The sequence below is a fragment of the Myxocyprinus asiaticus genome, chromosome 39, assembly GCF_019703515.2.
Source record: "Myxocyprinus asiaticus isolate MX2 ecotype Aquarium Trade chromosome 39, UBuf_Myxa_2, whole genome shotgun sequence".
Taxonomy (NCBI): Eukaryota; Metazoa; Chordata; class Actinopteri; order Cypriniformes; family Catostomidae; genus Myxocyprinus; species Myxocyprinus asiaticus.
The window spans coordinates 17,229,099-17,251,188 of record NC_059382.1 but is presented as its reverse complement, the minus strand read 5'-3'; the positions used below and the strand labels follow the sequence as shown (position 1 = coordinate 17,251,188).

The following is a 22,090-nucleotide window of genomic DNA, read 5'->3' as shown; positions in this document are numbered from 1 at the left end:
ATGGAACTCTTAATGAAACTGGTCTCCAAACAGTTTGAAAAGCACCTTATTTTCATCCTGCCTCCGAAGGCAGCATTTTCCTGGTTTCGGACGCAACACCGGTCTCGTGGTCGTACCTAAACAATCTATTGCCCCCTTGTGGTCTGAGGTTTGTAACCGCCAGAGCCGCAAGAGCGCACATAATGCATGTACAACAGGACCACGCGTTGGCCAAGCGCTTGCGTCTGCGGTTGCGTATATGCGTGAAGTATGTTTCGGCCTTTACTCTACTCTGCTCATGCAAATCATTTAGGCACTATTGTACCTTAATAGGCATCGGTCTAGAGCTTGTTTACAAAGAAAAACAATTCAAAACCAGTGCAGATGGACACCAAACATGTTTGATGTTAACAGTTTTTTATGCTAGCAACTTTATTTTCACCTTTACAAAATGGTCTGTGCACATGTAATCTGATTTACGCTTTTACAAATCTGACTCTGCGCATACAATAATTTAGGCACTATTTTACTTTCATAGACGCCTTTGATCTTTGTGCCGCATCTCACTGCTTTTTCAGCATCTCCCGCAGGAGCCTTACGTTTTTATACACCACGTTAAAAAGAACATAACATTTTTAAAATGCACCTCGAGACACTTGTGTTCTATTACATGCACTGCATCTAGCTTTTTATAGCAGAAGAATGCATTCGGTCTAAATTGCCCAAACACTTTATTACACGGTGTATGTTTTACATTTATTACATGGTACTAATTACTATAATAACAAAAAGTACAAAAGAATACACACAGAAAATTCAAGAAATTCATCAGTAATTATCTAGAGTAACATGAATGCTGTAAAATACAGCGTGACCTTCTACATGCCATTGCTTTCCACAAAGTAAAGCTGGTAACATCTTACAATAAGGTTCCATTTGTTAACATTGGTTAACATAGACTAACAATGAAAAACTTTTACCGCATTTATTCATCATGGTTAATGCTAATTCTGACATGAGATTTTTTTTACTGAAACTACAATTATTGCACATATTGAATGGCAGTTTTTTATTTAAAATAACTGGCAAGAGAAAACATTTGCCTAAACATTTTCCCCCTAATTCTGTGGTTTTGATATGTTCTCACCTCTGAGCCAGTCGCTTCTAGAATGGTGGGATGGGCACTTTCAGGGGCCCAAGAAATGCACTCCACCACATGTTCATGCTCCCGCAGCTCAGCCTTGCATTCTTTTGTGGCCACCACCCAAACGCGCACCGTCTGGTCATTAGAACTACTGGCAATCAGGGTCCCATCCTGGTTGGGCCGCACCATGCGCACCCACTCTCTGTGGCCAGTGAACGTCTTCACACAATACCTGTTAGTGGTGCCAGCAAGCACAGATTTAAAAACATGTATAATTCTTGAATTAATATTTCTTTGTTTCTGCTATACATGTTGAGGGATAAACACTTCAATGAAAGATATGTATTAACATCAGTAAGTTCACCACATCTCAAATGTATTTTCCTTTCACATCAAAAGAGTTGTTTCTAATATTACCACTTGTAACATTGTTCTGAGACCTGTAGGTTTTGTTACTTGTTGACCAACATTTACACAGGTGCTTTTCATCCAAAGTAACTTAACAATACAGTAATTGAAAGAACCGTTCTGTTGGAGCAAGCTGGGGTTAGGTGCATTGATCTAAGGCACAATGGTGATTAAGCATGTCTGTGATTTAAGTCAGTGGTTCCCAAACTGGGTGCCGCCAGGACTAGCTAGGGGTGCCACAAAAGTTCTGCTCAGTTTACTATTTTAATAGCCATCAGTTAAAAGTACCAGCAGTACTGAGTACTGACATAATTCTGTACCTGCGCGCTGTTTGTCTACAGCCGAAAGCTTTTTAAACGCTCATATTACGTGACAATATGTAAACGCGCAATATTAAATGTAAACCCAAACGTTAATGTATTACGGGAGTGTTAACAGACAGGACAAGATATATGTGCCATCTTGACACGATATTTATTAATGCTATTAATGTATTACTTGATGTAGACATGATGAAAATTTTACATCAAAACATCCGATCTGTGCGATGTGTAAATGCAGCCTAACAGACATGCTGCAGCTGTTATAGCCTATCATTAATATTAATCAAACAACAATATTGACAAGAAAAAGACAAAAGCACTCACTGTCCCTGGCTGGATAACTTCAGAAGCTTCAAGCCCAATACATTTCCATAACAGGTCTGCTTTTCAGTCAGTCTCTGACTGTATTGAATCTTTATCTAATAACACACAGTAAAGTTAAGTTGTTCTATTTTTCATTGAAATACTTTTAAAATGTTTTTATATCACATTTTTAAATGATTTATTGTTGCGGTTCCCAAAAAAAGCTTAAAGCACTGTTGATAGTGGTGCATCAATCAGGAGATTTGAGGCCAATAACGATCTCCGATCTAATGAATGGAACCTTTTTATAGTTACCAAAATTATATTAAAATGATATTAATAGGGGGCCTGGGTAGCTCAGCGAGTATTGACACAGACTACCACCCCTGGAGTCGAGAGTTTGAATCCAGGGTGTGCTGAGTGACTTCAGTCAGGTTTCCTAAGCAACCAAATTGGCCCGGTTGCTAGGGAGGGTAGAGTCACATGGGGTAACCTCTTCGTGGTCACTATAATGTGTGGTTCTTGCTCTCGGTGGAGCGCGTGGTGAGTTGTGTGTGGATGCCGTGGAGAACAGCGTGGGCCTCCACAGGCGCTACGTTTCTGCGGTAACGTGCTCAACAAGCCACGTGATAAGATGTGCGGATTGATGGTCTCGGACCCGGAGGCAACTGAGGTTCATCCTTCGCCACCCGGATTGAGGCGAGTCACTACGCCACCACGAGGACTTAGAGCACATTGGGAACTGGGCATGCCATTTTTTTTTTTACATTAATTGTGAATTGCTAACATTTATTTGTTTTGAAACAGTTATGAATAGTTCTGTTGTTAATATCAAAATGTCATTGTAGCATACTGGTAAGCAATAAAAACCATGAGAGCGCACACAGCAGAGATACGTTCATAAATAAGAAAAAAATATCCATTTCAAGTTCTAAAACTGCTCCAGTGAGAAATCATTAATATCTATGTTTTGTTTACTGTCTTTGGCATTTTGCTGCAACACAAATCACTAATTATTAAGCAAATGCGTGAAGACGCAGTGCCGTTATGGTTAAAAAGTAAATTGCTGTTATTAGTGGTAATGTGACCGATATTAATCTGATTTAAATTGGGATCCTCACAGAATAGCGCTGAGATGAGTGACTGATCAGATATTGAGAGCACCTGGAGAGCGTGCATGTATGATTGACACCACGAGTGAGCATATTGAAGGGAGTGAAGCTGAAAGTACTCATGATCACTCAAACAGTCTCTATCACTCAATGGAACGTCTGATTTCACGACTCATGTTACATCACATATACACAGATCTGTATAAGCATTTTTATTTGTTGTTTAATTTGTTTTTATACCCGTTTGTAGTCTCTTTATCCTCTCAGTGCTCACAGTGCAGCGAGTCAGAATTACTACCGTTATGACTCTAGAAAATGTGCAACTTTATATTCATACACAGGTAATTCTTACACAACCTGCAGATTCATCTGAATAACAGCATGTCTGGAAGTTTAAATTTGTGAATACTTAGAATTGCCAACAATTCACCCTCCAGAGACACACTGTCATGCATCAAGGGCTGAGAAAGCGCTAATTCATTAGAGTAGCAGTGTATGTGTGATTCTCTGCGTGCTGCAAAAAAGATCTGCCCTGATTCAAGGCATGATCAGCGATCATAGACTTAAGACGAAGATCTTCCGATTTAGATCGGTGGACGATCGATCGATACCCCTCTAACTGCTGACACTGTTCTCTAGTTTATTAGTCTATTTTTTTTTCTATCTCTTGACGTATTATTTTAAAAATGTGAAGCAATGTTTAGGTGAAAAACTTGACAGCTACATTCATTTAATTTGTTAAAATTTAAATGTTCAATTATTCAATTTTAAACTTTTAATAAACGAGTGTTTTCAATCGCGTATTTGTTTATTTCTTCAGTGGTTGGGGTGCCGTGAGGGAACAACACTATAAAGTGGCACCACAGTTTAAAAAAGTTTGGGAACCACTGATCTAAGTAACTCCAGTTTTGGGTCACTCTTACTTTGGATCTGACCAGCAACCTTTGTATTAGCAGCCCAGGTCATTTCCCATTTTACCAGTATGCCCATCTCAAGAAATGTCTTTTAAAAGAATCAGATGCCTGCATACATCATTTACTGAAGGACTTACCCAGTGGCCACCTCCCACATTTTAATGGTTTTATCCCTTGAGGCTGAAACTATATGATCTCCATTGGGCATAATAGCTACAGATGAAACATTATGGTCATGTCCTGAAAAAAGAAAGGAAAGCATGGAATTGAGTAGAAGGTTTCTCTGACTGTTCTTTAGTTACCATTTTCATCTACAGCAGATCCAAATCAGAGTTTACATAAATTTGGAAAAGCATTTGGAATAACATATAGTTTGACTGAGACAGTTGAATTCACCCGCCAATTCAGCACAAAATATACACACATTTCTACCATACAAATCAATGTTACGGACAATAATGTTTGACAATGAGTGGTTAAGTTTAAAACATACTGAACAATTTAATGGTAAGAAGCTGCTAATTTGCCATGGGATGCTTTGTTCTCAGTGTGTGAGAAAAGAGAAGAGCTAATTACACAGATTTTAATACTGCAGAATAGATGATGAAACTAAGTAGCCAAGAAAAAGCAGTCTTAAACAAGGGGGGAGAATAACGGAACGTTGTCTCATCTTGAAGAGGATAATTAAACTGCTGTCCAAATCTCCTAATCTTCTACTAAAGCAGCCAACCCACGAAGCGAGACGGAAAGAGAGTAGGCAGAACAGGGACTTGCAAACAGAAGGGGGTCCTTTTGCCGCCTCCTCAAATCGGTTCTAGAACGGTCTACCCCAGTCTCAGGGCAATCTGATAGCTTCAGTGTAGGGGTGTAAATTACAAGCATTTGGATTTGAGCATATTACAAGCTGGTGCACGTTACTTGCTTTATTACCACTCAGGGTTTACACATTTTTTTATGTGGAAAATCAATGACAGGGAGGAAAACTCTGACAACACTTGATTAGCTTATGTTCTCTCTCTCATCTGTAGGAACACTGAGTTGCCAGGTTTTAGTTTTTTTTACTTATTAGATTAGCAATCCAGTATAGGGGACATTTTGTAGACAAAACACAGCACCCATGCAAGTCCAAATGCAAATTCGCTTCTGTGTTAATCTCCCATTAGAAAAGCCTGAAGGCTCACATTTATAAGGAAGCTATTAAAATTGACCAAGCAATTAGGATTTTAAACAAGGGTGCTGCCTAAGGAATGCTTTTCCTGCAAGGACAGTGTCTTTCACTTAAATTAAATAAACAGGTCTAAATCTAAAAATTGAGTAAATACAATTCTGTGTTGTCAAAAAAGGAAAGCTTTTTTAAATGGTACAGTAAATGGTGAGGAAATGTGTTACAGGCTGGCTCCTATTGTAGGGAGTCTCTCTCACTTATGGATTTGTTGGCAAGCTGGCACGTTAATGAGCAGCATTCAACACCTGCCTCCTGACACTCTACTCCCCTCCGAGACACCCGTCCGCTCCTAACAGTTCACAGAACCAATTAAAATCTCTGACACTAGACATTGTGCATACCGTGCATTGTCCTGATACACTCGAAGCCCTGGAAGTCCCAAAGCTTTATGGTCATGTCTGCTGAACAGGAGGCTAACAGCTTTCCAGTAAGGTCAAAGGAGATGTCCTGCACAGAGTCTGTGTGGCCCTTAAGGGTGCGCTCAAAGTCGCCCGTTTCATAGTCCCATACCTGGATCAGACACAGAATACATGTTTTAGCCCAATTCATTGACATTAACATGGACAAAATAAATAAAATACCCTTTCTTATTTGAATAGCTCAGCCAAATATGAAAGTTGTCAATATTTTTGCCTTTATCATCATTATTTATGTCTTTCTAGACATGTACACAGTTATTTTCCCAAAGAATACAGCTCTTTTCCATTCAATGACAGTTATATTCTTCATAAAATTATCCTTTTGTGTTCTAAAATAACTTATTTTGGGCAAACAACTCCTTTAAATCTACTCATTATATAATAATTACATAAACTAATAATAATAATCTCCTAAACAAGTTAAAGCATAAAAAGGCAGGTTTGGGCTTGTTGTTCCAAATTTTATATTCAGTAAAACACCTGCCATGCAGCTAGTTTTTAAACACCATCAAATGTGCCAGACTACCCTCTGGATATAATCTATGGTGTGAACACTTGTTCATCGAGTCTTTATCTGCTTCAAGAATCATCAGAATTCCATCCAACATTAACCTTGCGTTATCTCCTGCACGCCAAGCAAGATTGTGGCAGACTGTTTTGACATTAAGTTCGACCTAAAATGCAGTTGTATTATTTTATTTCATTTAAGCATTTTGGTGAAGTGAGGTGAATGTGATTTGCTTGTTCGCCTGGATGCAGCAGTATGATAAACAGCCCCAGGGCTTAATGTGAAGATCAGGTTTCAGCAGTTTGCAGGCTCCAGACACACAGGGATAACACTCTGTCTGCTGCACAGGGGGCTGGTGACAGAAGCCCCTCCAACTGCTTATCTGCCTCCCGCTTCCAAAAGGGAGGGGGACTGAACCCAACCAGTCGCGTACCGATAGAAAACATGCACACAAAAAGCCTGATGTGGCACACCTGGGTCTGTCAAGCATGTAAGGAGTGTGTTTTAACCATGTAGCTGAGACTGCAATACTATTATTAGTGTACTTTTTGCAAGGACTTATATTTGCCCTAGTTGATCCTTCTGTATGTGCCTGATCATCAGCATTGTTATTTTAAAGGTTTGAAATGGGAGTCATCACATATTAAACGAAAAGGGGGGACTGTAAGGGGCCATTCAGACACAGAGTTCGTTCAGCTCGACACAGAGCCTTAAAAATTGGGTGTTCATGAGCGAAACACTGAAAAAACAAGCAGCGAGGCGTGGTACAAATGGTCAAAAACTATTTTTGCATAGAAAAACAATTAAAAAACATGTATAGGAATGAAAAGAAAAAAAAAAAAAAAAAACGGTCCCCAAGATAACAGCAAACCTGAAATGTGGCAGTGCAGGCAAACAAATACTGATATTTTTAAATCTTTTAAAACTAAAATTTTGGTTATCTTTATCTATCAGACCAAGCACTGTTGATGACTAAGGTTGAAGCATGCTTAAATCAACTATACAGTGTAGCATGAACTAAGAAAGCTTATTTTAGAAAAGACTGTTGACATTTCAGATAATGTTTGAGCATTTATAAAACATTACAGTCTGTATAACGAACACAGTACTTTCAAAATACCAGCTACTCGTGCATGAAACTGAACTGCAAGCTGTTTGCTTGATTCTATTATGTCCAGGCTGAGCAGAAGAAGAATGATCTCGTCAACAGGCAAGAAAAAAAGCTGTCAAAGTTATAATTAACATAAAACAAAGAATAATCATTTTAGCCAAGTGTAAAAAAAGGTCGACCACAGACGTCTTGCCATATCTACATTACACTGAACAGAGGTGAGACAGAAATGTTTCAGGCTGCACAGCTTTAGATCTCCCTTACAATTAGCTATGAATAGGTCTTGTGAATGTAGGGAATGGGGCAGGCAGAATATCTGAACTAGCCCTGGCTGTCTGCCTTATGGCAGACCATGTTAAGATTGGGAGAGCTGGGGATTTTGGGGAAGGATTTAATAGCAGTGTACAAAACTAGGGCAGAGGAGAAGGGGGACAAGTTGGTTTTCATAGCTGCAGGCACTGAGGTGGAAGATGCATTACTAGAAAAGCAAATGTTCAGGGCTGTAGAGGAACCCTTTATATGACCAATTCCAAACTGAACAGAACATTGGGGTGGGGGGGGGGCTGTCTTGAAAATATTATACCACTGATTTTTAAGGCTGATATAAAGGGTGGGAATAAAGGTTTAGGCTAAATATCACGCATCACTGAGGTTGTGTATGGAGTTGCTGGGCTAAGTTATGTATACCAAGTAGCAGAAATGGGGCATGTTTAGAAGCGCCTATTGCCAGGGGAATGTCACTCAGCTTGTGCAGACTCGTGTATTTTATGCGTCTCTAGAGCCCTGTATAATAGAGCAGGACAGAGAGAGGACAATGGCTGTCTGCAGTCAAATTTACAGCTCATTCAAGGCACAACACTGTATTTACATCAGGTAGGCAGTTTAACCTATATTTGATGGGCTGAAAAATCTGAACAATTAAAATAATTTTACATTTAGAAATGCTAAAATAGTCAATATTTTGGGATTCCCAGATCTCAGTTATATAGGTATTTACAGCCATGCCACCTGCTCTGTATTGTTTTTGGGAGTAGTATACAGCCCCCGAAAGCGGCAGATACTTTGGGAGAGGTGATTACTGCTTTTGAAAAACGTCACGAGGCATCAGTGAATTACTCCCTGTTAATTCAGAGTCTGGGGGACGGAGCTCTAACTTCTATCAAGAGATTATGGGAGAAAGATTTATACTTGGTCTTGGAGGAGGCAGTGTGGGCTAGGATTCTAAAAAATGTCAAGTCTGTATCTAGAGATGCAAGGGTGAGCCTTATGCAATTCAAGATTTTACATAGATTCTGTTGGACCCCCTCTTGATTGTATAGGCTTGGTCTTAAAGACACACCCACCTGCTGGTGATGCCAATTGGAGGATGGAGACACAACCCATGTTTTTTGGGGGTGTGTTAAGATCCAAGGGTTTTGGTTGAGGGTTCAGAATTTTGTATGTGACGTCTTGGGCACTTGGGTTTCGTTTTGCCCCAGACTCTGTATTTTGGGAGATTGGGCGGTCATCAATGTGGGGAATAAACATTTGGATGACTGGGTCCTAACCAGTGTTATGGTTGCCAAACAGGTGATTTTGAGGGGTTGGAAGTCGGCTGGAGCACCCCCATTTCAGGATTGGTGCTTGGAAATGGGGAGGGGAGCGGCTTTAGAAGAAGGGTCATATAGAAGGAATTTGGATTTGTTTGTTGGTAAATGGGGTAGATACTTAGTGTTCTTGGAGGGTTCTCGGGGTGGAATAGTGGAGAGAGAGGAGTAGTTGTTAATGTGTGTGATATATATTTGTATTTTTTATTAGTTGTTTGTTTTTGTTTTTTTGTATGTGCTCATGTATGACCACAGGGGTGTTTGTTGAGGGTCGGAGTGGGGTTGGGGAGGAGGAGGGGTGGTAGTGGGTGTTAAAAGTTGATTCTGTGCATTTATGTGTTGCTTTTCTGTGTTTTAATAAAAATGTTAATCATAAAAATTAAAAAAAAAAAAAAAAAAATGCTAAAATAGTAAATCAGAGTAAAAAAGAAAATGATTAAAACTCTAAAAACACATTTTTGAGGTGTGAGATCTACACCATGCAGACACAGAGCTTGATAACACCACCGTAGATATAGAAGACTAACTCACCTTTATTGTTGCATCCTCTGAGGCAGAGACTATGACACTGAAGACAGGATGGAAAATGACTCTGGTGACAGGACTCCTGTGGCCACTCAGGGCGTATCGCTCAGGGGGACGGGGGATCCATTCTTTGGGGTCTCGCTTCTGTCCAATTGGCCCACCTAAAGTAATCTCTTCTTTTGCCTCATTCAGTTTAGATTCTAATTCCATCACCTGGCAGGAGGTACAATGTGAAAAAAAAAAACAGTTACACACTTCAAATAAACAAAGCATTGAAATTTTTTTTGTGGTTGTTGCACAAAGGCACAGTAAAGGGAGTGTATCTTAACCCTTTAATTTCACATTTATGAGTATGAAGTCAATGAGTCAAGGTCGCCTCCATGTTCCTTAATAGGATTTGCATTAAATATGAAATGCACAAACCTTTTTCTGTAATCTGATGACAGAAGTCCATTTCTTTTCCAAAAGGCCTGCATACTTCTTATCCAATTCCTCATTCTGGTGACAAAAGATGGAAGAAACATTACACCTTAGCAGAACATGCGGTATTAACAAAAACACAAGAATTACGTACAGCCTACAGCAAAACAGAAGGCATACACCTATCACCTCAGTGGCAAGTGTATATTCCCTCTAAATCCCTTCACATGGGTTAATCTCCTGCAGACAAAGAGAGCTTACCAAGATTACAATTACACAAACACTGCACTGTGAAAAATTAACTTCAGGGTGCCTGGCACCAACTCCAATCTACAGATTTCTAGAAGTCATTCAGATCTTAGTTTGAGATATAAACAATCTCCAATGCAGAGCCAGTAAGATTCATCTTTAGGGTGGGCAAGCGGTTGTTTCTTCATTGGACCGGGAAGGGGTGTGAGAGGTTTCTGTGAGGGCCCATGGAAAATGTCCCCCTAGCCCCCTCTTAGACCCGGCCATGCTCCAATGTCAGAAAATTACTAGATCTATCCTATCAACAAATGTTTAGCATCAAAAGGAACAAGAAATCTGGACACCAAAAAGCACCAACAAGAATAACTATAATACTACCAATGTCTTCGCCAGCGAAAATAGATTATGGTCCCATTTATTAAATGTTTTTTTAAGGGCAAAGGGTAGCTTAATACACACTCCCTAAGCTAGTGTCCATCCACTTTTAGCGCTGTTTTGTTATTGACAAAGTGAAAATGCGTAACAAATTTGCCGTCTTCTGCCTGTTTCCTTTCAAATGGTCTTTTATCGATAAAAATGGTGCGCCTGATGACGTCATGCTTAAAAAAACAAAAAAAACAACACTGTCACATACGTTTTGGTTTAGCGCAAAAGAACTCTGCGCTTAAGCCGTTTCCATACAGAAATGAGTGTATATCACTAATTGTGTACCTTTCGCCTGCCAGATGTCCCTAATCCCCCCTTTCTCAGCAAATGCGATCTGAGGTAAAGAGGGTTAGATTTAAAATATTTAAAAGTTAAGATGTTCAAAAGCTTGTTTTTTGAAAGTGAATTCAGCATTGGTCAAATAGTTCTGATAGTTTATAGTCTTGAAAAAAGTGGGGTTTGACAATGTAATCGGATATCGCAATATTTTTTAAGGCATTTATCCCTAAAATATTTTTTACATTTCACCGAGCCCTAGTAGCTATCTATTTAGAGCATTACAAATTGGTCACTTATGGGGTTACCTATGTAGGCAGTAGACACCAAGGCAGCTCACTATGTTTTGAAAAAAAGCTATGGTTTCACTTCACAAGAGAGAACATAGCCTCGAGAGTTACAGTTCTGTTTTGCTCAGTGCAGAACCGTGATACAACTGTCTACCATCAAGTATGCAAAAGCATAGGACTGCTCCCAAATCTTAAGAGTGATAAAATGAAAGGACATGACAGACAAAGAGAAAGCAAAAAAGCTAATGAAAGTCTCTGTTAAAATATCAGTGTTCTGCAGAACAGAACAGGCGCCGTCTCTATGAAAAGAAGTGGAGTGAGAGGGGTCGTGCCATGAGTCTCTGAGGGAGAGGGGCATTTCGAGCCTCTGCCGAGGTCTGATCCACCATCTGCCTGGACCATCCGCCATATGTGGCAGCCAATGGCTAAATACCAGCTCCATCGGCAGTGCCAGCCTCTAATCACTGCAGTCTGACAGTCCATCAGCTCACTATAGCCTTCTAACAGCCACTTGCCACCAACAGATATGCCTAAAGTCACAATTCCCTGCCACCTCTTAGAACAACTTAACCGAGGTCTTTTCTGCTAAACAAACCTGTGTTAATAGCTTTTTAGGTAACTGAAGTGAGCTTTTAGCCCCACGTCATTACCCACAGACCACCTCGATCCACAAATCTGATCAATAATTAATCCTCTTTCTTCCCTCTAAGGACATAAATGATTATCTTCTGTATAACCAGGAGTGTTTTCTAACAACAGCTTCTGTGTGCACCAAATAGCTCTCACATTTCCAGATTAAAGCCAGACGGCATCTTATGCCAAGGCGTTTTCTGCTGAATTTTCAGTTTTCTGTTTTCACCCCTTTGATAATAGAGAAAAACTATTCATAATGTCTCTCTGTCAGTAAAAAGCATCAGTGAGACAACAGGGAGAATGGAGCTTTACATCTGCCACACATCATACTTATATCTGCAGTGCTTTAATTCAGCACGTGTGCCGTCAGTCACAACCTCATACAGAGGTGCCAATTAAACATGAAACACTTATATAAAATAAAAAAAAATTAAAAAACACTGGCTGGTGTTTAAAGGGAGGGGGTTCCCACACTCACCATGTCTAATTCCGCCTCCTTTTTGAAAACTGAATATGCCTCTTCATATCCATTGGAACGTAGGTAATCAGCTATTGCTCGGTTTCTGAAAAACAAAAAGAAGCCTAATTAGTTCTCTTGATAACTAGGCTTTATGACTGTGGATTAAGAAAAGAGCTTTGGTAAAAGCTTTTGAAACATAGGAAAAAACATGCGTGTCTGAGCATACATTCACAGGCATTCGGTACATTGGAATTTCAAAATACATTTGCTCATGGAAAACAGTTTGGGATAAATGTTGAATTAGGTTTGATAAGGCAAAGGGAGGAAAAAACATTTTCAAACATTTCAAACAAATGTAATTACTGGCTTAAATATATGCCTTAAAAAGATCTTTAGTTAAATAAATAGTTCACCAATAAATACAAATAAACATCTATCATCATTTACTTCTACATTTACTTCACAAATAAATGTAATAACCCTCATGTAGTTCCAAACCCATATGACCTGCTTTCTTCTGTGGAACACAAAGGAGATGTTAGGAAAAATGTTGGTCTAAGTCACGATTAACTTTACCGCAACAACTTTTATTTTTTCATGCAATGAATCTGAATTGTGAATGAGGCTAACATTCTACCCAAAATCTCCTTTTATGTTCCATGGAAGAAAGAAAGTCATATGGGTTTAGAATTACATAAGTGTGAGTTAACGACAGATTTTTCATTATGGAGTGAGCTACCACTTTAAAGAGACATTTATGAAGGCAGTTTTTCCAATTACCACTGGGTCAAATATCAAAACTACAGCAAAAGCCAAATTGAAATCATCAGTATTTGTTTTTTCACAAAGTTTTTCAGATACAGTACTGTGCAAAAGTTTTAGGCTCTTAAGATGTTTCACAAAAACATTTGTCTTAAGATGGTTATTTATATCTTCAGCTTTAGTGCATCAATAGGAAAAATACATTTGAGACTCCCAAACATTACCTTTGCAAATAGAAAAGATTAGAAGAACAGGGCGCTCTGCAAAAAATGGCATTGCCCCCACAGAACATCGTGTCAGTCTGAGATTACATAAAGAGACAGAAGCAATTGAGACAGCCGAAATAGAAGAACTGAGGCGAATTCTCCAAGAAGCTTGGTACATCCTATCTGCCAACAACCAAGAAAAACTGTGTCCAGGTGTACCTAGGAGAATTGGGGCTGTTTTAAAGGCAAAAGTGGCCACACCAAATATTGATTTAGCTTTTTTATGTTTAATAGACTTTGTATGACATTAAGTGATAAATGAAAACTATTTATGGCATTATTTTTGAAGACATCCTCACTTTGCAACATTTTTCACAAGTGCCTAAAACTTTTGCACAGTACTGTATAACATTTTTGTAAAGGGAGTGAGAGAATGTACCAGTAGTGAGATTTCGGGGGGAAACAATATATACCAGAATGAGCTAAATGCAAACATTTATTTTGTATTTGGACATCTGCCATCAGTGAGATGTTACAATCAAGCATGTTGTCAAAATGAGTTTCTCCTCGTAATTTTTTTTTTTTAATCTCCATGCCTTTGACTGCAGCAAAGATGTGCTATTTTATCAATCTAATGTGTTAGTGAAATCATCACTCATGTTTACAGCCAAAACAAAATGTGTGCAGATTTGCAAAGAATAAATTTACTAACAATTTCTACTTTAACAGGGAAGGAATACAATTGAAGTCAGAAGTTTACATACACTTAGGTTGAAGTCATTAAAACTAATTTTTTAACCACTCCACAGATTTCATATTAGAAAACTATAGTTTTGGCAAGTCGTTTAGGACATCTACGTTGTGCATGATGAGTACTTTTTCCAACAATTGTTTACAGACAGATTGTTTCACTTTTAATTGACTATATCACAATTCAAGTGGGTCAGAAGTTTACATACACTAAGTTAACTGTGACTTAAGCAGCTTTGAAAATTCCAGAAAATTATGTTAAGCCTTTAGACAATTAGCTTCTGATAGGAGGTGTACTGAATTGGAGGTGTACCTGTGGATGTATTTTAAGGCCTACCTTCAAACTCAGTGCCTCTTTGCTTGACATCATGGGAAAATCAAAAGAAATCAGCCAAGACCTCAGAAAAAAAAAAGGTTGTGGACCTCCACAAGTCTAGTTCATCCTTGGGAGCAATTTCCAAACGCCCGAAGGTACCACATTCATCTGTACAAACAACAGTACGCAAGTATAAACACCATGGGACCACACAGCCATCATACCGCTCAGGAAGGAGACGCATTCTGTCTCCTAGAGATGAACGTAGTTTGGAGCGAAAAGTGCAAATCAATCCCAGAACAACAGCAAAGGACCTTGTGAAGATGCTGGAGGAAACAGGTAGACAAGTATCTATATCCACAGTAAAACGAGTCCTATATCGACATAACCTGAAAGGCTGCTCAGCAAGGAAGAAGACACTGCTCCAAAACCGCCGTAAAAAAGCCAGACTACAGTTTGCAAGTGCACATGGGGACAAAGATCTTACTTTTTGGAGAAATGCCCTCTGGTCTAATGAAACACAAATTAAACTGTTTGGCCATAATGACCATTATTATGTTTGGAGGAAAAAGGGTGAGGCTTTCAAGCTGAAGAACACCATCCCAACAGTGAAGCATGGGGGTGGCAACATCATGTTATGGGGGTGCTTTGCTGCAGGAGGGACTGGTGCACTTCACAAAATAGATGGCATCATGAGGAAGGAAATTTAGGTGGATATATTGAAGCAACATCAAGTCATCAGCCAGGAAGTTAAAGCTCGGTCGCAAATGGGTCTTCCAAATGGACAATGACCCCAAGCATACCTTCAAAGTTGTGGCAAAATGGTTTAAGGACAAAGTCACAGTATTGGAGAGGCCATCACTAAGTCCTGACCTCAATCCGACAGAAAATATGTGGGCAGAACTGAAAAAGCATGTGCGAGCAAGGAGGCCTACAAACCTGACTCTGGTACACCCGTTCTGTCTGGAGGAATGGGCCAAAATTCCAGCAACTTATTGTGAGAAGCTTGTGGAAGGCTATTCAAAAATTTGACCCAATTTGACAAACAATTTAAAAGGCAATGCTACCAAATACTAACATAAGTGTATGTAAACTTCTGACCCACTGGGAATGTGATGAAAGTAATAAAAGCTTAAATATATCTCTCTCTCCTATTATTCTGACATTTCACATTCTTAAAATAGTGATCCTAACTGACCTAAGACAGGGAATGGTTTCTACGATTAAATGTCAGGAATTGTGAAAAACTGAGTTTAAATGTATTTGGCTAAGGTGTATGTAAACTTCTGACTTCAACTGTATGTCTCAGAATCAAGCCTCCACCTCTGTTTTTAACACATTCAGTGAGCTACTGAGAAGTCAGCAAGACTGTGGCGAGCGAAAGACATTCAACTGATGGTGGTGATAGTGAAGATAAAGACGGCTGTCTGAGACGTCACTCTGCTGTTCAAATCTTCCTGGCATTGTGATGCCAGAAAGATCCATTTGTGTGGAAACAAGAAGTCCAATATGGAAATGCTGCTTCAGCAAAACAGCCGCATTGTGTGTATATACACTTAAAATCAAGATAAGACTGAAATCAAGATGGATAACCAGATTAATAATATCTACAGGAAAGACAACAAAGAGACCAACAGCAAACACAAGCAGAGGAAACCTCTGGGTGTGGCACGGTTAGAGATAAATTATTTGATTATATGAGGCAGCTGTCAGAGCACAGCTGGCTCTGTGTATGGTGGAGTGAACCCTGGCCAGTTTACTTAGGAGCAGACAGTGAAATGACAGAGCTCTACCACCAGATTTACTGCAGACTGTGACCATGAGGGTGCTATGATTTAATCAAGGTCAGCACAACGTTATCTCTCATGTGACAGGTGGCGGGACTACTCTACACATTGCTTGATGCTGGAGGGTGTCTTCTGTATAGGTGTCTTGACAGCTTTGTTGTCTTTGCAGAGTAGGATACGTTCGATACCTTGCCAGAGATGCAGCTCAACAATGCTTCTTTGCCACAATAAAAAAATAAATAAATGGTACTAAACTCTTATGCAGAAGGAGGTACACAAGCCCCTCCAGCTTTCCAAAACTGGTAAGTACGAGATGTACCAAGGACAGCAAGGAAAAGAAAACACTGTGAACAAACAAATGAATGCTCTTAGCTGGGTGGGTATTCATGGAAACTGAGGAGCAGGGAGAGAAGCAGAAATGATCATGAGTGGGCAGAGATGCTGAAGACACTCACTTCATCCCCGGACTCTTCATAATGAGAGGGCTTCCTCAAACTAACCAAAAGCTGTGTCTTGGTAGGCAGCTCATATGTTTTGAGACAGTCAATGTCTATAACTGTGATGACAATGCTAACGTTTCCAGTCACGTCAAAATTCTATCTGGTATCAAATTATGTAGGGCTGTGTCAAAACTAAAATGTACTGATTTATCATACTTATTTTCCTCATGATATTGCATCAATATACTTTAGATCTTTGTATCAATATTTTTTTATTTGTGCACGCATTTACAGAATTTCCTTAAGTTCAGTTAAAGGGGTCATCATGGCATGGCTTTTTTTATTTTAATATGTTTGAAGTTCAATTATTATATAATTAAAATTGTTTGCACAGAAAGTAATATATTTGTAAAACATGATAATTTTCATCCCTCATTCTGACCCTCTGTCAGAACCGCTTGGTTTGGTGCTGTTTCTCCTTTAAGACTTGTCAGTAAACGCCCACTGTTGTGATTGGCTATCTGCTCTTGACTGAACTGCTCTCTAATTGCCATCTCACTGCTCACTGCTGTTGGGAGGGGATAAGGAAGTGATGAAGTAGGCGTTTAAGTATTGTTGTGGAGACGGTCAGATGCAAATATCTACCACATTGTGACATCAAAATATGGAAGTAGAGAACAAGTCGTTTAGGCAGCTTGGTTTAAAAAAATGCTCTTTTTGCAGTGAGGAGGAAGTTTTGAGTTCTGAAACTTACAGTATGTCTTTATAGTACAATGACCTCTTACATGTTAGAAAATCAATGAATATTGTGGTGACTATTTAAATCTCAATATCGTATTACATACCTTTTTGTATAGTATTTTGTACAGCAAAAATGGGTGTGAACCCAACGAGATATTTTTGGCACCTTTATGAGAAAATCTGTGTCTTAACAAGCACCGGATCTTTCTCATAGTACATCGTGGAATGGCAGTACAGTAGTTTTCAGAACTAAGTCATGGAATCTGCAGCTCACCATCAAGTCCTCAACGAGCATTAAACTAAAATCCCAAGCAGGGCGGTGGCAGTTTTGTGTGTTTGTGCTTGAGAGTGTGTGAGGTGTAAGTGAACACAAGAGAGTGGGCTGCAGGAGAAGAGACAAACTGCATTACCTCATTCTTTGTGGAAGAGCGTCATCTCGCTCTCACATCATATCCTCTATGTGCTTGCTTCCGCATCCACATCACCACTGCCAGCAAGGCAGCATCCCGCACCCCTCCCATCTGGATTACACACACCCAGAGCATCTCTTCTCAGTAACCAAACACCAAAACACAGCCTTATCAGACTCCATTGGGCCCCTATGGGTACACCTTGTTTTATGATTGCCTCTGGCATGTGGATTTGGTTTGCTTATTATACAGCTGCCATCATGCATCAGAGCAAGGCATCACAGGACTGCATCATGAGTCCCTGTGCAGAGCTTGGAAGATGGTGACCTTTGTACAAACAGAGGCAAAGTAGATTGATCTCGCCTGCAGCTAGCCTTCACATGAAACAACATGGCTGGCAGAAAAAGGCTTTCATCAGAGCCAGCACTTTCTCTCTGGAGCACCATCCAGGGATTCTACAGGAGAGCTGATTATTCTCTGACAAAAGGCATCTGAGCAGAGGTTGCTGTGGCGCTGCTGAGTAAGCACACACATACTGTTTTTAACTCATACTGAGCAGTAAAGTTGAATTTACACTGGTTTCCAGTAACAGCCAGTTACACAAATCCTTTCATTCAACTTCTGACCAGAGCAAATTAATTCTCTATGATGTGCATTTTAACAACATATCAAACATTCTGACCTTTATCTGTACCCAAAAAGCCCAGTGTATAGGTCACACAATGCAGTAATATGAATGGGGAACTTTCTGAAATCAAAAGTGGTAGTTCACCCCAAAATTTAAATTCTCTCATCATTTACTGCGATCCCCCAAGTGTATGACTTACTTTCTTCTGCAGAACACAAAGATTTTTAGAAGAATATTTTAGCTCTGTTGGTCCTCACAATGCAAGTGAATATTAACTAGAACTCAGAAGGCCCAAAAAGGACACAAAGGCAGCATAAAAGCAATCCATAAGACTCCAGTGGTTAAATCCTTTGCTGTGTCCGAAATCATCCCATCCACTATATAGTGCACTATTTTTAGGTGTTGGCCATTTTGTAGTAGTGTCCGAATTAGTTCACCTACATCTCGATCCCTACATTTGTTCATTCATTCTTACCCACAATGCAATCTGATTTAGAGTCTCCGACTCCAACTTGCCCATAATATAACACGGGGAGGACTTTAAAAGTAATTTCTTTCTTCACCAATTCACTGAGGTGATAGTTAACTCAGAAGACTGCGCACAGTGGAAATTATTCAAATATTTGGTTATCGCATGTACGTATTGGTCTAATAATCAATGGATGTTATTAATAACTTTAGTACTGTATTACAGTCACATGAGGGCACTCTGCGCACGTCACATCTTCTTGGTGCTCAGAAATGCTGCTGAGTTTGGATGAGAGTGTCAAGATGGTAAAATAATACAAATAAATACAATAATGTATGCTTGTACAAATGTTTTTATTCTTGTTGACAGTTTTTAGCAGTATTAATATTTTAATAATTATGAAAATATATATTAGGTTAAACTTGACAAACAGAATGAAGATTTATTGTATATAAGAATAATGCAAGAAAAATGTACAAATGTGTCGAAGTTGTTTCTGCGTCATCTCCAGTGCTCTTTCCCGCTCTCTCCGACGCTCCATGTTTACGTCAGCATCTGAATTCACTCACTCATTTCGTTCACTCCTTGCCTGATACAAGGCACTCACAGACAAGTGAGCGATTTCAGACACAGCACGTCTTCAGAAGCGATATTATACATAAATACCTATGTCCTTTTTTTTTTATTACTATAAATCTCTACCTTTGACCAGCCCCAACCAGTCGGTGGCTAAATGTAAAAGTGAAAGTGTACATTTACAAAAAAAAAAGGACTTAAATATTGATCCGTTTCCCAACCACACCTATTATATTGCTTCAGAAGATATGGATTTAACCACTGGAGTCATATGGATTACTTTTATGCTGCCTTTATGGTCTTTTAGGGCCTTCTGAGTTCTGGTCACCATTCACTTGCATTGTGATGACTAACAGAGCGGAGATATTCTTCTAAAAATCTTAATTTCTGTTCTGCAGAAAAAAGAAAGTTATACACATCTGGGATGACATGAGGTTGAGAAAAGGAGAATTTTAATTTTTGGGTGAACTATACCTTTAATGAAACAATGCTGCAGGAACATTTAAAGGTTGATGTTGTTACATAAGGAAAAATGAAAAGGCTGTGTTTCAATCCAAAGAAATACAAAACATTATGTGTAGTCGTTGTTAAACATGGGGTTAGTAATGACTGATGCCGATACAGATATCTAGAGAGCAGGATGGGCAGGTTCACATTTTCAGCCCGTTTTCTCTTTTGGACGAAAACAGAAAACTGCATTTTTGGCCGAACTTCAGTGCATTTATAATAATTAGATGAAGAGGGTTCAAAAAATTATTAAACTCGGCCGCACAACTTCAAATCCAAAACTGCTTGTGCTGCAGACATGTACAGTATAATACAGCAACTCGTGCCGCTTGAGGAGAGTGGTGTCTTTTTTCTTCCTCCCCTTTTCTCCCCAATTTGGAATGCCCAATTCCCAATGCGCTCTAAGTCCTCATGGTGGCGTAGTGACTCACCTCAATCTGGGTGGCATAGGACGAATCTCAGTTGCCTCCATGTCTGAGACCGTAAATCCGCGCATCTCATCACGTGGCTTGTCGAGCGCGTTACCGCGGAGACATAGCACGTGTGGAGGCTTCACGCTATTCTCCGCGGCATCCACGCACAAATCACCACGTGTCCCACCGAGAGCAAGAACCACATTATAGCGACCACGAGGAGGCTACCCCATGTGACTCTACCCTCCCTAGCAACCGGGCCAATTTGGTTGCTTAGGAGACCTAGCTGGATACACTCAGCACGCCCTGGATTCGAACTCGCGACTCCAGGGGTGGTAGTCAGCGTCAATACTCGCTGAGCTATTACTTTTCAAAAGGCTAGGGTATAAACCATTTTTTCGCTGTTGCACCGCATTTCATTTTTTTTTTAATGAATGTAAACGAGGCTGTAAGAGATAGACTTAGTTTATTTAATGGCATTCACTTTATAAAGCTCCTCGATTCACATCCAATTTCCCCACAACTCGTGTTTTATAGTTTTTTGTCTAATGAAATTTCTTGGAAAGATGTTTTTTTTTTTTTTTATGTTTCATCAGCAGAGCAATACAAAACACTTTAAACAACAGTAAAACACATTGAAGAGAGTGTATTCCTCACAGCCTTCTTGTCATTCCTATTAAAAATGAAAGAGTGTTTCTATGAATAAGGCTCACACTTAATTTGTCCATATGCCATTACATTGAGCAACTACACTTTGGCCTTATGCGCTCAAACATACTATTTTTGCGAACATTCAATTGGGTGAAAAATATTCCACAAACTTGCACTGGAGGGACCAGAGTAATATCTAGGGACCAAAATATCAAAGACTTATGAGTGGGCTCTTCAGATTTAGACCAGTAAAGCCGGCATCACACTAACCAATTTTTCCAATGATTTTCAGGTGTGAACTTCATTAACATAATCGGTGGCCAGGCAGAGGGAGATGAAGCGTGTGCATTAGCGTCTCACAGCGGGATGTTTGTGTCCTCATCAACTGACCAATGAGATTCTTTTCCTGAATAACTGACAAGAGGTCAAGCTGATCTGAACGTTTTAATCGCATTCAGCTGCATATCATTGCCATCGCTGATTGTAATCCATAATGATTCTGTCACCAAGCGTTTTCCTTGCCTTTTTTTAGTTACTCCATGAATCGCACAACTGGCTCTTTTGGAGAATTTGTTTCAAAAGCTGGTGCATTTTCTCTCTTGGTATGATTCATATAGTCATACCGTATATGAACGCGGCAATCGCATTAGGATCAACACCTTAATCCTAGACGGAGAAGAAATCTGTAGGTCAGCTTGTTATTGAAATTCCTCAAAACATGGATATAGCCTTTTGGCTGCTATGTTAGATATGGGTCATTCTTCATGATCACTTCTCTCTTTGGACAGTGGCAGAACAGCTTGACACCCTCAGCCAAAATTGAGGCTTGGAGTCTGCTAGTGTGGCACTGGTTAAGGCGTCACCAAAAGGAATTGCAAAAATAAACTTTGTTTTCAAAACAGCTTTCAGAAAAATCCCCCAGTCTGCCATTTGTCAAACAAAGAGACAGTCCCCCTATCTAATGCCATTGGTTGAGTAGCATTGTTGGTGTTGGTCTAAGTGGGTTGCTCAAAACAAACAAAGCAATTTTCATAACGCCACAAAAACAAAAAGCTTCGAGTTTAAGAAAATTAACCTATAAATGACCTAGTTGCCTCTGCATATTAAGTTGGGATAGGAGAAA

At 39.5% G+C, this 22,090-nt stretch overlaps 1 protein-coding gene across 2 annotated transcripts in view; it reads right to left on the bottom strand.

Annotated features, from left to right (window-relative positions):
- LOC127430281 (lissencephaly-1 homolog A) overlaps positions 1–22,090 on the bottom strand; it is a 55,832-nt gene that overhangs the window by 16,345 nt on the left and 17,397 nt on the right. For both annotated transcript variants that reach the window (XM_051679985.1, XM_051679987.1), the window contains 6 exons: positions 12,330–12,414; positions 9,981–10,055; positions 9,564–9,770; positions 5,750–5,918; positions 4,321–4,423; positions 1,127–1,355 (listed from right to left, as the gene is read on the bottom strand). In XM_051679985.1, the coding sequence (XP_051535945.1) occupies positions 1,127–1,355; positions 4,321–4,423; positions 5,750–5,918; positions 9,564–9,770; positions 9,981–10,055; positions 12,330–12,414 (868 nt within the window). The remainder of the gene's footprint in view (positions 1–1,126; positions 1,356–4,320; positions 4,424–5,749; positions 5,919–9,563; positions 9,771–9,980; positions 10,056–12,329; positions 12,415–22,090) is intronic.